Source organism: Mauremys reevesii, linkage group 1, assembly GCF_016161935.1.
Source record: "Mauremys reevesii isolate NIE-2019 linkage group 1, ASM1616193v1, whole genome shotgun sequence".
NCBI classification, from domain to species: domain Eukaryota; kingdom Metazoa; phylum Chordata; order Testudines; family Geoemydidae; genus Mauremys; species Mauremys reevesii.
In genome coordinates, this window is record NC_052623.1 from 330,230,826 (window position 1) to 330,245,415 (window position 14,590).

General features: G+C 47.8%; 1 protein-coding gene across 3 annotated transcripts in view; it reads right to left on the bottom strand.

Annotated features, from left to right (window-relative positions):
- The window catches only part of TRMU (tRNA mitochondrial 2-thiouridylase), a 28,649-nt gene extending 16,120 nt beyond the window's left edge, over positions 1–12,529 (bottom strand). Inside the window, exons 1-5 of one of the 3 annotated variants that reach the window (XR_005591440.1) lie at positions 12,413–12,529; positions 11,104–11,698; positions 7,743–7,908; positions 3,784–3,890; positions 3,201–3,323 (exon numbers count right to left, since the gene is read on the bottom strand). Coding sequence is in view for 2 of the 3 variants with exons in the window: in XM_039515686.1 (XP_039371620.1) it covers positions 3,201–3,323; positions 3,784–3,890; positions 7,743–7,908; positions 11,104–11,188 (481 nt within the window). In the remaining variant the exon portion in view is untranslated. Of the gene's footprint in view, positions 1–3,200; positions 3,324–3,783; positions 3,891–7,742; positions 7,909–11,103; positions 11,699–12,412 lie in introns of those variants that run through there. The other 2 variants (XM_039515686.1, XM_039515699.1) reach the window with 2 other exon arrangements.
- Positions 12,530–14,590: the final 2,061 nt, after the last annotated feature.

Here is a 14,590-nt window from a genome sequence, read left to right on the forward strand (position 1 = left end):
CCCCACCCCACCCCTGTTTCAATCACTTCTCAGTACTGGGGAGAAGGGTCACTATATAGGAGCTGCTCCCCCATCCACCCAGCCCGTGCCTTTGGATGCTCCCATACCCAGACCTCCCGACTGAGCCCCACCCCTCTGCACCTGGCCCTCCCCACCAAGCCCTATCCCCCCTACATCCGGAGCACTTCCAAGCCCCTCCCCCGACCCCCCAGCCCGCTCTGCCCCCGCGGGGCCCCCACCCACCCCCACCTGGACCCCCTGCAGAGTCCCATTGCCCGCCCCCCCCCACGGAGCTCTCCACACCCAGATTGCCCCACACAGAATCCTCTCACCCCACACCTGGATCCTGCTGGGCTGAGCCTGCCTGCCCACACCTGGTGCTCTGGGCGCAGAGGGTCAGGACTCCGGGGTGTTTCTGGGGAAGGCCCAGCACTTATGCTGTGTCAGGTGCAGCCTCAGCACCGAGTCTATATCCCGGGGGCAGGACAGAGGGGAGAAGAGTGGGGCTGCAGGGTGATCTCCCACCTCTGTGCGGCCAGTGGCCTGTGCGTCCCGTTGCCATGCTGGTGCCTCCACATTTATTTATTGACAAATAAAATTTGCAGAATTTTAAACTATTGTATGCAGAATTTTTATTTTTTTGGCACTGAATTTTTATTTTTCGGTGCAGAATCCCCTCAGGTGTATCATTTGCTATTGTCATGTTGACTCCCATGACCAACTGGCCATGATGTTAGCCTCCATCACCCACTTGTTAAAATTTGTAAACAAACATCTTCACACTTTCTCCTATCCTGCATCTCATGCTTGGGAGCAGCTCTCCCACCAACATTTGCAAAGCTATCTCATTATCCTTTCTAAAATTTGCTGTGACGGCTATAAAAAACTTGACAATAGTTAGGCTGCTGGTGTGTTGAGACCACTGCCTGTCATATCGATCACTGTTGTCTTGCTGTTTCCTTGTACTCCCTCATCTGTCTGTATCCATCTCTTGTCTCTTGTCTTATACTTAAGATTTTAAGCTCTTTAGGACAGAGACCATCTTTTTGTTCTGTTTTTGTACAGTCCTTCCCACAATGGGGTCCTGGTCCATGACTAGGGTTCCTAGGTGCTAGAGTAATACAAATAATTAATAATAAATAATAGTAATAAACATTATGCAACACCATCCCCTTCCTTGCCAAGATGCAACAGTGCATCAGGGGAGTCACCATGGCTGCGGTGCATCAGGGGAGCTTTAATCTGTCTGAATAGCCTGGCCTACAAAGGAGAACAGGGGCATGAGACACTACAGCAGCATTTCTGAATCAAAGTTTTCAGCAAAAAAAACAACCTGTCTCCCTCCCCCCACCTCTTTTGGACAAAATTTTCATTTTTTTGATATTCATTTTCTTAATGAAAAGTTTAGATTTTCCACAGGAAACAGACAGCTTTGTTAAAAAAAAATTTAGTTGGAAACCCAATTTTCCATTGAAAAATCAGATTTTAGACCAAACATAATCATGTTATACGATATTAGAAATTATTTACTCATAGACCTTAAGGTCAGAAGGGACCATTATGATCATCTAGTCTGATCTCCTGCACAATGCAGGCCACAGAACCTCATCCACCCACTCCTGTAACAAACGCCTAACCTATGTCTGAGTTACTGAAGTCGTTAAATCATGGTTTAAAGACCTCAAGGTACAGAGAATCCTCCAGCAAGTGACCCGTGCCCCACGCTGCAGAGGAAGGCGAAAAACCTCCAGGGCCTCTGCCAATCTGCCCTGGAGGAAAATTCCTTCCCAACCCCAAATATGGCAATCAGTTAAACCCTGAGCATGTGGGCAAGACTCACCAACCAGCACCCAGGAAAGAATTATCTCTAGTAACTCAGATCCCACCCCATCTAACATCCCATCGGGCATATTTACCTGCTAATAATCAAAGATCAATTAATTGCCAAAATTAAGCTATAAGAGGATTGTTATCCCTATGTCAAGGTTCCTCCCCACACTCTGAACTTTAGGGTTCAGATGTGGGGACCTGCATAAACACTTCTAAGCTTAACTACCAGCTTAGATCTGGGTTCACTGCCACCATCCAGATTCCTCAGTGTCTGGAACACCCTCTTTCCCCCCAAAACCTTCCCCTCCCTGGGTAGCCTTGAGAGGCTTTTTCACCAAGTTCCTGGTGAACACCGATCCAGCCCCTTGGATCTTAACACAAGGAGAATTTAACCATCCCCCCTCCTTTCCCCCACCAATTCCTGGTGAGTCCAGATCGGGCAATTTATTACTGAGACACTGGGGTTCTGAACTCTAAAGTAGCAAGCTACAGCACTCACATTTGAAGTCTTATGTGACTTACAATGGATTAAATATCCTGATCTAGAACTATCAAACAGTTTATTTACAGAAATGCTTATCTTAACTTCAGTTGAGAGAAGACTATTCCAAATCCATTCAGAAGTAAATGTACAGTATAACACAAGCCTTGGTCACCCCATCTCAAAAAAAAAAAAAAGAGGAGGTTCAAAGAAGAGCAGCAAGAATAAAGAAGGCCTTGGAAAAAACTCTCATATAGAGAGAGAGTGCATACCTTAGATGAAAAAGGAGTCAAATAAGAGGGGACAAAGTATATAAAATAATTAACACCACAGAGAAGTTAGATCAGGAACTTTTCCATCTCTCAGTATATAAGAACAAGAATCCTTAATGGCCTATATCGGGGTGGCCAACCTGAGCCTGAGAAGAAGCCAGAATTTACCAATGAACATTGCCAAAGAGCCACAGTAATACATCTGCAGTCCCCCATCTGCTACCCCCACTCCAGCCCCAAGTGCCTCCCGCCCACTGGCAGCCCGGCCAATCAGCACCTCCCCTCCCTCCCCACACCTCATGCCTGCTGCAATCAGCTGTTTTGCAGTGCGCAGGAGGCTCTGGTGGGGAGGGATGGGGGAGAAGCGAGGGCATGGCAGGCTAGGGGGAAGGGGCAGGGGCCTTGAGGGAAGGGGTGGAGTGGACTTTGTCACACCAGGCATGGGGAAAACTTAGAGGTGTGGTCCAGGAGGCAATGGAGTCAAATGGCTTAACCTCAGAGAGAGAGAGATCCTCGAGGAGGGTTGACACTGAAAGGTGTTCCTCCTAGGGACCATATGGACCCAAGAGAAAGCACTGGGCCTATGAATCTGTGACAAAGCCATATTAACCGCTTACCATTTCTAACTTCAAATCGGTTTCTGAAAAGCCCTTGTGGTCTTTTAATATGTTTCTGTTGGAAAATTTCTTCATCTTCCAGTGAAGTCCTTGCATAATGCCCAGTTGCAACTGCATCCGCTCCTATGCCAAGTTTAAAAATATATATTGCACTTGAACTTCACAATATTCAGAGTATTAAAGGTTATAGAAATATTTGGAAACAGAAATTGATTATAGGAATAAAATTTAAAGATAAATGACATCTGAGAAGCTTGACATAGCTAGCCAGTGCTGTCCTAATCTTAATACAGCCCCAATATTTAATGGAAAATCATATTTCTTGATGTACAACACTTCCATTTTTTTGTCCTTCAAGGAGCACCTTCAAATGCAAAATTTAAACTTCTCTTCACAAAAGAGATAGTTCCCTGAAATAAACTTACTTACATCTCTGAAAACACTTTAAAAGAAATATGTTACAAATATTGGTATAAGGCTACAAAGATGTTTAAATTGTGTTTGCACATTTTAAAAAGAGTTTGCTCCTCTTTAGCATTTTTGCAGTATAGGGTATATACAAACAAACCTGAAGACAACTTACCAAGGTTATCCAGAGCATAATGGAGAAAATAATTGAATTTGATATGCTTGTTGCACATTATGTCAGGATTAGGAGTTCTTCCCAATTCATACTCATTTAAAAGGTAACTGTAAAACAAATGTTCGACTATAAACATTTTTTATGTCAGATAATTCTATTCAAGTATGGAGAAGTACTTCTTTCTCTTAAGAACTTAAGACCTATCAATAATACTAAACATATACTGTGCAAGAAGCAAACATGTGAGCGATTCATTAATATTTTATTTTACCTATAAGACAGCACTCATTTAAGATTTTCCATGACTGGACTAAACTACAATTTTTCATATTTAAACTCATACTATCATTTCTCAAATTAAGTTTCAACATCTTTGTACTTTAAAATAAGAAGAGTGCTTAGCATTTATATTTTTAGCTAGGGACAAAAGTGGCCTCATCACCACAGTCTCTGATTGTCTCTTGTATGATGCTTTATTACATGTTCAAAATGCTTAAACAATTGCTAATTAACAATAGCGCCTAAATACTATGGTGATGGGCATGTGTACTGAAATACCTTAGCGCCTGATCCTGCATGGTGTTTCTTGTCCTCAATTCCCATTCAAATAAATAGAAACGGATAGCACAGGATTCTGCCCTCAAATAGTACATGCTAATTAAAAGGTACTTTACACTTTTTTTAAAAAACACACAGGTGTTTATATTTACTCTTTATAAACTGAAACAACCTCTCAGACTTGTCCCTTACATTTTTACATTTGACAGACCATTTTAAAAACACAAAACAAAATGTTTTTTCCTTTGTTTACTACCTTTTCCCATACATTTAACAGATGATACCAGCAACTAAGTCAGCTGGGCTACCCACACCTGCACTGCTCTTGTTTTTCTTCTCTGACATTCAAGGGCAAGGCCAAACAGGCAATTTATTCATAAGAGGGTACTGTAGCCTGTAAGAAAGACTACAGCCCAGTGGAAATTTTGAAGGATATAGTTCCCAGAGGGAGCCTGTGAAAGTAGGCAACAGCAAAGCTTGCTGGATCGGTACAGCTGCACCACTGCAGCACATGTGGTGAAGACGCTCTACGCCAATGGGAGAGAGCTCTCCCATTGCCATAAAAACTCACCTCTGCAAGCAGCATAAGCTGTGTCGGCGGGAGAAGCTCGCTGTGCACACGAACGCTTATGTCAGTGTAACCTATGTCACTCAGGGGGTGGAATATTTGCACCCCAGAGCAACATAAGTTTTGCCAACACAGACTGTAGTGTAGACATAGGCTAAGACCCCTTCATGTCAGTCAGAGGGAGTTCGAAAAAAAGAGTAACCAGCAGGTTCTTTAGGGAAGCAGAAAACAAAGAAAAAGGGGAGTAAGAGTGGCTGCTGAATCTCTCCAACATTGGTTAGACTTAGAGACTACAGAAAAGGCAAACCCAGAGTGATTCTCTTGGTTAAAAAGGCCTAGGAAGAGGAGGCCTGAAGAGGCAGGAACCATGGGAAGAGGTAAGTTCACAGAGTGAAGAGGCAGAAGAAAGTCCTAGCAAAGGGCAAGCTGCTTGCTAGAGTAAAAGACTGCATGTGAGCCCTGCACTGAAGGGTGAAGATGTAGGGAAAACAGGAGAAGGAAATGGTTGAAGAAAGCAGTAGTGTGGGCTTAAGACCTCGAGTTGCACTCTCTCTTATTTGGAGATCCCAGGCTAGCACTCCCAAAGAGGGTAGAATAATGCCCCTCTTCACTCTCCTGTATCAACAGGGAAAATGGGGTGGGGACACCCTGTGTTTCCTTGCTGAGCAAAGTGAGGCCTTATGCTTAACCTGATTGTATTTCTCTGCTGAGAGGACCCGGAGAAGCAAGGAAGTGGATCTGATGATGCGTGGAATTGAGAAGAGGGGGGCAAAGCAGGGAGTCACAAGGGAATGGAGGAGCGTAGAATGGTGGCGAAGAAGGAAGCAGGGACCCATAGTCAGGGGAAGTGGAGGTGAGTAGGGTTGTTATATTAATTTAGATGGAATAAATGGGCCAAAGTTGTTAACCCTATCACTGTCCAACATTAAGCAGTGTTAAACAAGGTCCGAAGCTTGGTATACAGTAGGGGTTCTTGCGGGGTTGTGAGCCCTCAGGGGGTCGTGAGGTTGTTACATGGGGGGGTTGCAAGCTGTCAGCCTCCACCCCAAATCCTGTTTTGCCTCCAGCATTTATAATGGTGTTAAATATATTAAAAAAGTGTTTTTAATTTATAAGGGGGCATCGCACACAGAGGCTTGCTGTGTGAAACGGGTCACCAAACTCAAAAGTCTGAGAACCACCGGTATAGAGTGCTTAGTATCTGAACAAACATAGCATTAAAAATCCTTTTAACCTTTTATTAAAGATACAGAAAAGAAGAAAAAATAGTTAAAACATTTGAAATATGAAGTATTAAATAAAGCTTTCATTTTAACTGCACTCCCTTGTTCCCCCCTTTTCTTTTCAAGCTGTAGTGTAAACAATTTTTAGAAGGAATATCTCCATTGTTTGGCAGTCTCTTAGATCAGCAGTTCTCAACAGGGAGTCCGCTGCCCCCTGGTGATCCACGAACCCTTTCAGGGAGACTGCGGGGCCCTGCAGCTCAAACCCAGAGCCCGAGCACCTCCCATGGGGCTGAAATCAGGAGCCGTGGGGTTGAAGGCTCAATTCCCGATGCCCCCTGTGAGGCTGAAGTCAGGAGCAGCAGGACTGAACTCCGGAGCCCCAAGCTCCAGTGCTCCCCAGGAGGCAGAAGCCCTGAGCCCATGGGCAGAGTTGGGGGGACATGGGGGTGTTGCCCCCCCCCAAACTGCAGTCCAAGAGCAGAGCAGTCCCGGGGCAACTCCACACCCCCACTCTACCTCCTTCTCTTCCCCACCCCCTGGCCAGGTTGGAGGCAGGAAGCCAGAGTCAGGCAGTGCGGGACAGCAGCTGTCTTGGAGCAGGCACCTGTCTGCTGCTGCTGCAGGCGGCTGAAGGTGCTCCTCAGCCTCCTCAGAGCAGCCTGGGTGGGGGGACCAGCTCCACAACTGGCAGAGACCTCGGGGATCAGGGACTGCAGGGGAACCCTCCTAGCATACAGCCCCTAGCTACCTCACTCCCTTCACCCTGAGCTACCCCCTTGCCAGCACACAGCCCCTAGCTATTCCCCTCCCTGCATCCAGAGCTGTTTTCAAACTTTTTGAGTTGAGCCCCCCACCTCTGAGTTATAATTTTTGGTTGTGCCCTCCCCCACAACCCAGACAGGCAGGTGGCCCGCTGAGGAGAGTCAGGGGGTGGAGGTGGCGCTTCCTCCACGGACCTTGCCATGCGGATCTGGCCCAAATCCCACTGGCTCCTGCCCACACAAAATAGAAGTCAAACTACACCTATGCCCCTATAGCCCCCTCCAGCCCAGAGGCCGGAGTCCCTCCTTCCCCTGCTGGACTTGGTCTACAAAGCACAAAGGAGGCTGAAAGAAGTGAAGCTATTTTTTATGACAACTAGGCGGTAAGCTGGGTTTGGAGTAAAAGTAATTTAATATGCAGGGTTTTTTGCTCCAATTTGATGTAAATGAAAGTAACTGAAGTTCCTGTTAAATATTTTCTTCCTCAAACTGCAGCTAGTTAGTTTGGATGGAAAGAGAAAGAGGGAGGCATTGGAACTCGATGACATACTGCACCCGAATTAACCTAATTCCAGAGAAATCCCATCTATCAATTCAAAGAGTAAATGTATGTAAGTATGCCAACAGACCCATACCTATTTTAGTTGGTGGTGATCCTAAACTTGTAAGACAAGGAATGAATAACAATTTCTAGCACATTAAGATATTTCTGTACGGTCTTATGACTCCACAGACACTAAGTTGTCCTTGTCAGTCTTCTGCCATTCTCTACCCCCTCACTGTTCACATACTAACACTTTATCAGAAATTATATATTTAAAGACAATGTCTCTAAAACAATCCTACCTGAAAACTTCATTCCAGTACTCCTTGACATAGGAAACTTGATGAAAAGGGATATCCAGTTTCTGACAAACTCTATAAGCATCTTCACAATCTTTGTCAGCAGAACAAACTCCTTGTTCATCCAGAGTGTCCCAGTTCTTCATAAATACCCCTGTCACTTGGTAGCCTAAGGAAGGAGGAAAGGAATTATTCATATACTGAAAATATTCTTAGGGATCAGACCCAAACTCTGGATCTTCCAAGTCCCAACTGGGCAACAGTATTCTGAGTGTTCTTATAGTTGTCAAGAAGTCATTCCATCAGTGCCTCACACTGCACTTCCCTGCTACAGACTCAGACAAGCCATTAAGGCAGATTGATGTGTGCTTGGTGAAAAATCAAGAGCCTCTTTCACTTCTTCCAAATACCATTATTTCACCCCAGCATTCTGAACACCTGACATCCCCAGAGAAAATGCCAAGCACCCGGAGTTGTTTTACATTGCATATATTGGTAATTCCTGTTTATGTACAGACTCTGAAAAGAATTTTTGAAAGCCAGTCTTCTATTGATTTGATTTTCTGTCCATGGCTAGTTTTTCCAGAGTATTCTACATCCAGGTATCTTTCCCCCCACCCACTCATTGTCCAATACGAATTTTAAGATTTAAAAACACCTGGTTCTAGAACTCTGAAGGTGACACTAAAGTTGAATACTGGATCATTACACATTTTAGATTTTTTTTCAGAGAGGAAAAAATTGTGTATTATAGTAACCTTTAGGATCCCAACTGGAAACAGGGCCCTGTTGTGGTGTGTTCGAAAAACACAAAACCATAAACATACCAGCAAAGTGAAGAAGAAGAATCAGCTGCACGTCATGTTAGTTTCATAAATTTTTTGTGGTGTCGAGTTTTGCTGGGATGGAATAAGATAACAGAGGGGCAAAGTGTGTAGGTGTGTGTAGGTAAGGGATAGGGGAAAGAGAAGGGGGAGAAAGAAGTGTGCATGGACTCTGAGGCTGAAGTGAAGAGATGGTGAAGGAGGGGGCAGGAGGGAGCTGGAGCAAACAGCCAATCAGCAGAAAGGAGGAATGTCCAGAGTAAAAACTGTAAAAAGCAGTTGCACACAGATGGCATAACTGTCTAAGGGTCCTGTTACAGATGCTTCTCTCTGCTCCTGCCAGCTGAGTTTCAGGGTGGTCCATCCCAGCAGCTTTTTTCCTCCTTCCCTAAACTCACATGGGTCCTGGTGCCCCTCTCTTGAATCATTCCAAGAATGCAAGAGGGCAGGTGTTACCCCAGCAAAACTCTGCATTTGGTGCTTAACGTTTCTAAACCTATCAAAGAACATAAGGGTTTGTTCTTCCTATAGATCCCCCAGCAGGTGTAGAATTTCAAATTTTTCAGTGTTTGAAAATTCTATGCCAAATAGTAAATGTAAGACTAGCACTTCCCATATAAGGGCCCTTAATGCAGCTGCAATGATAATGGAAAATATTCAACCTATCCTCTTTTCAACAGCTCTTCAGGTTTGAAAATAAGGAATTCCTTCTTACTCAGTAAGTACAAAGTGAATTTAAAAAGTCTTCAACCTTGGTATCAAAAGAGTTTGATACAAACCTTGCCAAAACAAATCATGAGATATCAAATTAATAGAGATTCATGTTTCATTCTCTGAAAGCCCATATCTACACTGGGAAAATCATGTGAGAAAATGTGCTAATATTTTAAATAACCTGACGTTTAACAAGACTTTGTGCCTATTGCAGAGAAGAACAATGTTAAACTGTTCAGGTTAACTATTAGAGAGAAGGTGGATGACTATTGTATGAATTCAAGGGATAGAGGTTGCAGGAAAATCAGCCTGGAATGAATTGGTACAGCCAGGTATGTGCAAGAGGAGTGTCTGTCATGACAACAATCAGGACAGCGTAATACTCTTACAGGCAGCAACTGATGACATGGCACCTCCAGGCACTCCTAGCCCTTCCCCCACTCCCTGTCACAGGCACTCTAGCCTTCCTCCCCATATCACAGACCCCAGGGACCCTAGCCCTCCCCCCATCAAGTGTCACAGGCCCCAGGCACCCCTCTCCTCCATGCCACACCAGGCACCCCATCACTTCTCCCCTCCTTCCCACGTCACCAGCCCCAGAACCCCAGCCCTTCTCCCCTCCACCCCATGTCATGGGCCCCAGGACTCCCTGGCCTTCTGCTCCTCCTCTTCTGCATGTCACCAGCCCCAGGCACCCCAGCCCTTCTCCCCCTCTCCCCCCATGTCACAGGCTCAGCCAGTCCTTCTCCCCTCTCCTCCCCACAGCCCCAGGACAGCCTGCCCTTCTTCCCCTCCTCCCAATGTAGGACCAGATTAACCTTTTGTGGGCCTGGCGACAAACATATTTGGTGTGTGAAGCATGGTGTGTGTGTGTGTCTGTGTGTATCTGTCTCAGTCTGCAGAGTAAGGAGCCGGCCAGGGGCAATGGGGCATGACATGACATGAAATGATGGGGCGGCCCTGCTTCGCCCAGCACGAGGTCACTATATACAAATGGCAGTTGCCAGACACCCAGTCTTGTGCTACCAGCATGCCCTGTCCCCTTGGTGATGGGTCCTTGCCACACCCCCTCCCCAATTTCCTATGGCCAGAGACCCCCCTGGACTCACTGTGCCCAGCACCCCAAGACCTTGCCACAAATGCACAGCGCCCTGCCCACAACCCCACCCCAACTGCACAGCACCCCACACCGCACCCCCACTCGCTAATGCCCCAACACACAGAGATGTCCCCCTCCCCCATGGCTGCCTCCAGCCGCAATCACCAGCCCTACTGGGAGACAACTGTGTCTGCCAGGCTGAGCTGCCAGCACAGCGAGGGCCGGTACCGGGGCGGGAGTGGTGCAATCAGCCAGGCCAGGGCCTGTCCTGGCCAGACTCCGTCAGGACCCACTTGCCTGGAGGGGCCCAGCCAAGCCCCCCACACCTGGCTGAGACTGGCCAGGCTTCTGCACCAGGCCCGGCGGCTCAGCTCCAGGGACACGGGCGACGGGAAGCAGAGCCTGCCGCACCGGGGCCCGGCCAGGGGGAGGCGAGGAGCCCTTGGCTGGCCCGCCAGCGGGCAGGCTGAGAGGAGCAGGTGGTGGGCGGGGAGTTGGGGGAGCCAGCACGTTGGGGGGGAGGGGGGCTCAGGGCACAGTGCGAGCAGAGCAGGCCGGGGCCCCTTCTGCGCATGGGCCCGGCTCCATTGTAAAGCCGGCAGTGCCCCTGGGTCACCCCAGCCCTTCTTCTCCGCCCGTCATGGGTCCCGGCCTCCCCGGCCCGTCTCATCGCCCCGCGCCCCCTCGCAGCACGGGCCCTTGACGCTCAGGCTCGCCGCCTCCTCACCCCTCCGCCGGAGCAGCAGCGCCGCCACCGCGCTGTCCACTCCCCCGGAGAGCGCGCACACCACGCGCCGCGCCGCCGCCAGCATCCTCCGGGCCGGGCGGCTCGCGGGGGCGCTCTGCCCGTCCGGCCTCTGCCTGGCCCGCGGGACGGGACGCGCCGCGCCGCCCGGGGCTCCGAGGGCAGCAGGGGGCGGAGCGGAACGTGCCCTGCAGCCAGCGCCACCCGCCGGCAGGGAGCAGCTCTCCCCAGCACACTGACCCGGGGAGCCCGCCCCCACCGGGCGAGGGGCGCGGAGAAAGGAGGAGACTCCGCGCCGTGCGCTGGCTCGGCGCAGGGCTCTACCGGCGGCCCCACACCCGGGGCTCTGCTGGGGGAGGGCGGGGGATGCTCCCCCGTTGAGAACCAGTTAAGAAGCGTGTGCAGCGTCCCTCCGTGTAGAAACGCGTTTCCTGTGAGTTCCCGCCGTAGGGCTTGCTTGGGGTCTGGCCTCCTGCCGACAGAGCCAGCAGCTGGGGCCTAGCAGCCCTGCGCTCTCCCTAGCCGCCTGGACTGGCAGCTTGGTGCTGGGGAGAGGGAGCCCCCCCCTTCGGGAAGCCTGCAGAGAAAAGAAGCAAGAGTTGGGCTCAGGTCCCGAGGCAGGAGATTCCCCCAGACAGCCCCTGAGTGGCAGAGTGCAGCGCAGCCTCAAGCAGAGCTGTCACACAGGTCACGCGTGAAAGGCTTCGTCTAGGGCCGGGGTTCTCAAACTTTCCCCCTGAGGCCCAGCTGTAATAAGCACAGTGCCCCACTTACTAACTCTTCTTAAGGCAAATTATTAATTGTAATTATTACATGCACAAACTATAACACTGCAAATAAACAATGTCGGGGTCCTTTTCATTTAAATATAAACAATTGTAATGAGAGAAATCCCCAGCAATATACGCTCAGAGAAATCCTTCAAGATCTTCAAAGCCAAACAGGTTTAGTTAAATTACACTTTGAATACATGTTGAGAGTAGTATGTGGTGTTCAAACAGGAAAAACACAATGTATAAAACTGAACAATAAGCAACACAATGTTACTAAAATTGTTAAACCAATTGTTAATTTTAAAACAAAATAGCTGTCCAACTTTGAACACTATATTGTTTTCAATTTTTTTAGTGTAAAATCTCAATTTCTGTGCTAAGATTCAACCCTGCTCTCTACTAATTAGAAAATATTATAAAAGTATAAAATAAGTTATAACACACTGAAGTAATGGATATTTATCCAATCCCATAAAGGAGAATCCAAACTTTAAGTATGTGTTGTCATATTTTCTTACCCTTTATGTTTTTTGGCTGGCTAATTTTGCATAGCTGTAGGTGGTCCAGGACTTTCATTATCTTCTCTATTAATGCACCCTTCTTGCTTTGGAAAAGTAAATCGATCCATGTGAGGTTGAAATACCGTTTGCTATTTTTTACAGTTGTAAATGGTGGACTGTGTGTATGTTGCTAGGTTACCTGGCAGTGAAACACAGTTGTACTCAGGAGACTTAAAGTTGACATATTACAGCTTGGTTTTTTTTAACTAAAGATTTCTAAACTCTGTCCAATATATACATTACAAAACATTACCTTTATATAGCTTTTACATAGGTTACATGAGTCACATGGAATTAGAGATTTACTAAGAGCAGGGCCAGCTCCAGGCACCAGCCGACCAAGCATGTGCTTGGGGCGGCACCTTGGGGCAGGGCGGCGCTCAGGGTTTTTTTGTTTGTTTTTTTTTTGGTTCAGCAGGGCAGTGCTGGAGTTTGTTTGTTTTTGTTTCGGCCGGGCGGCACTCGGAAGGGGGCGTGTTTCAGCAGCACACCGCTCGGGGAAGGCAGGGGTTTGGGCAGGGCGGCACTTGGGATGGGAGCTTCAGGGGCGCAGGGGCTTTGGCAGCACGGCGCTCAGGGGGGCGGGGGCTTCGGCAGCAGGGGCTTCGGCGGCACGGCTTGGCGGGGCGGGGGCTTCAGCGGCACGGTGCTCGGGGTTCGGCGGTGTGGTGCTGGGAGGGGCTTTGGTGGCGCAGCACTCAGGAGGGGCAGGGGTTTCGGCGGCATGGCGCTCGGGGACGGGTTTTGGTGGTGCAGCGCTGGGTGGAGTGGGGGCTTCGGTGGCGCGGCGCTTGCGGGGGGGGGAGGGGTGTTACGATGCTTGGGGTGGCAAAAACGTTAGAGCCGGCCCTGACTAAGAGCTTGACTGGAGAATGGAGTTGTGCTGGCAGACCACCCGGGACTGTGTTACAACCCACCTTTGGGAACCCCCGCTCTAGGGAATGGATTTCTAAAAGGTCTCACACTACATAGAAACTATCAGAGGGGTAGCCGTGTTAGTCTGGATCTGGAAAAGCAGCAGAGTTCTGTCGCACCTTATAGATTAACAAACGTATTGGAGCATGAGCTTTCGTGGATGAATACATAGAAACTGGGAGTTATGCAGCCTCAAGACACATGGAGCAAGTCAGACATGATGGTGTGGAGAAAGCTAGGGGATCGTGTTGACATTTGACAAAGGAGTGGTCAAGGTGAGTGATGGATCTGCTTCATATAGCTGTTTGATGGTACAGACAGAAGATTGAAACGCTATAGCCAGGGGCACAACCAGAATTTTCCTAAGGAGGGGACCCAGGTTTCCTGCCCTCTTGGCCCCCGACCCAAGTCTCACATGCCAGGCAGTGCTCAGGCTTTAGTCAAAGCTGGTGGTAATGCTATTGGTTCCCTCTCTGGCTAGTCTGATCAGGATGTAGGCCTAAGTCAGGAACAGTCAATTTTTTTTTTGTCAAGGTCCAAATTTCTTGGTCAAGGTCCAGACTCCAGAGAAAATAATAAAAAACCCAGCAACAATAAGAACAGATAATAACTAAATTAAAAAAATTCAGGATCCATTCAAAAGCACCTGGTAGTTCAGATTTGGCCCACGATCCAGATACACCATGTCTAAGAAGAGAAGGTAGCCTCAACCCATAACATCAACTGAAACATTTCAGTGATTTCAAAAGTGTCCTCCTACATCTAGAATCTTTCAGTTAGTCATATGAACTCCTGGATTTACCAGAAGCCTTAAAGAACCTTTATCAGGAGTTTTAAATCTAAACAATTCAGCTCATAGCAGGCTTTGTCTTCAACTTTTGCTTTTATAGTTTAGACAGGCTGAGTTGGAGTTGTTACCATGGACATCAGAGTACAGGTCTGTTGATAGCTGAAGGGTTTAAAAGCTTCCAGTTCATTTCTGGGTCCTCCAAACAAGACTGCTAGCAAAAAGTAGGGCAGATCAGACATTACATTTGATGTGTAAGATAAAATGGGAGGAGCTAGGCATTTTACTCATTTTATGTTCTGTTCTTGACTTCATATCATTTCTTACATCTAGAATTACATCTCTCATACAGTGGACCAGATGGCTGTCAAATCCCATCCTTTACCTTGCTTTCTACAGCTGACCTCATTATTGTTTTATCTGTTCCTGCCATA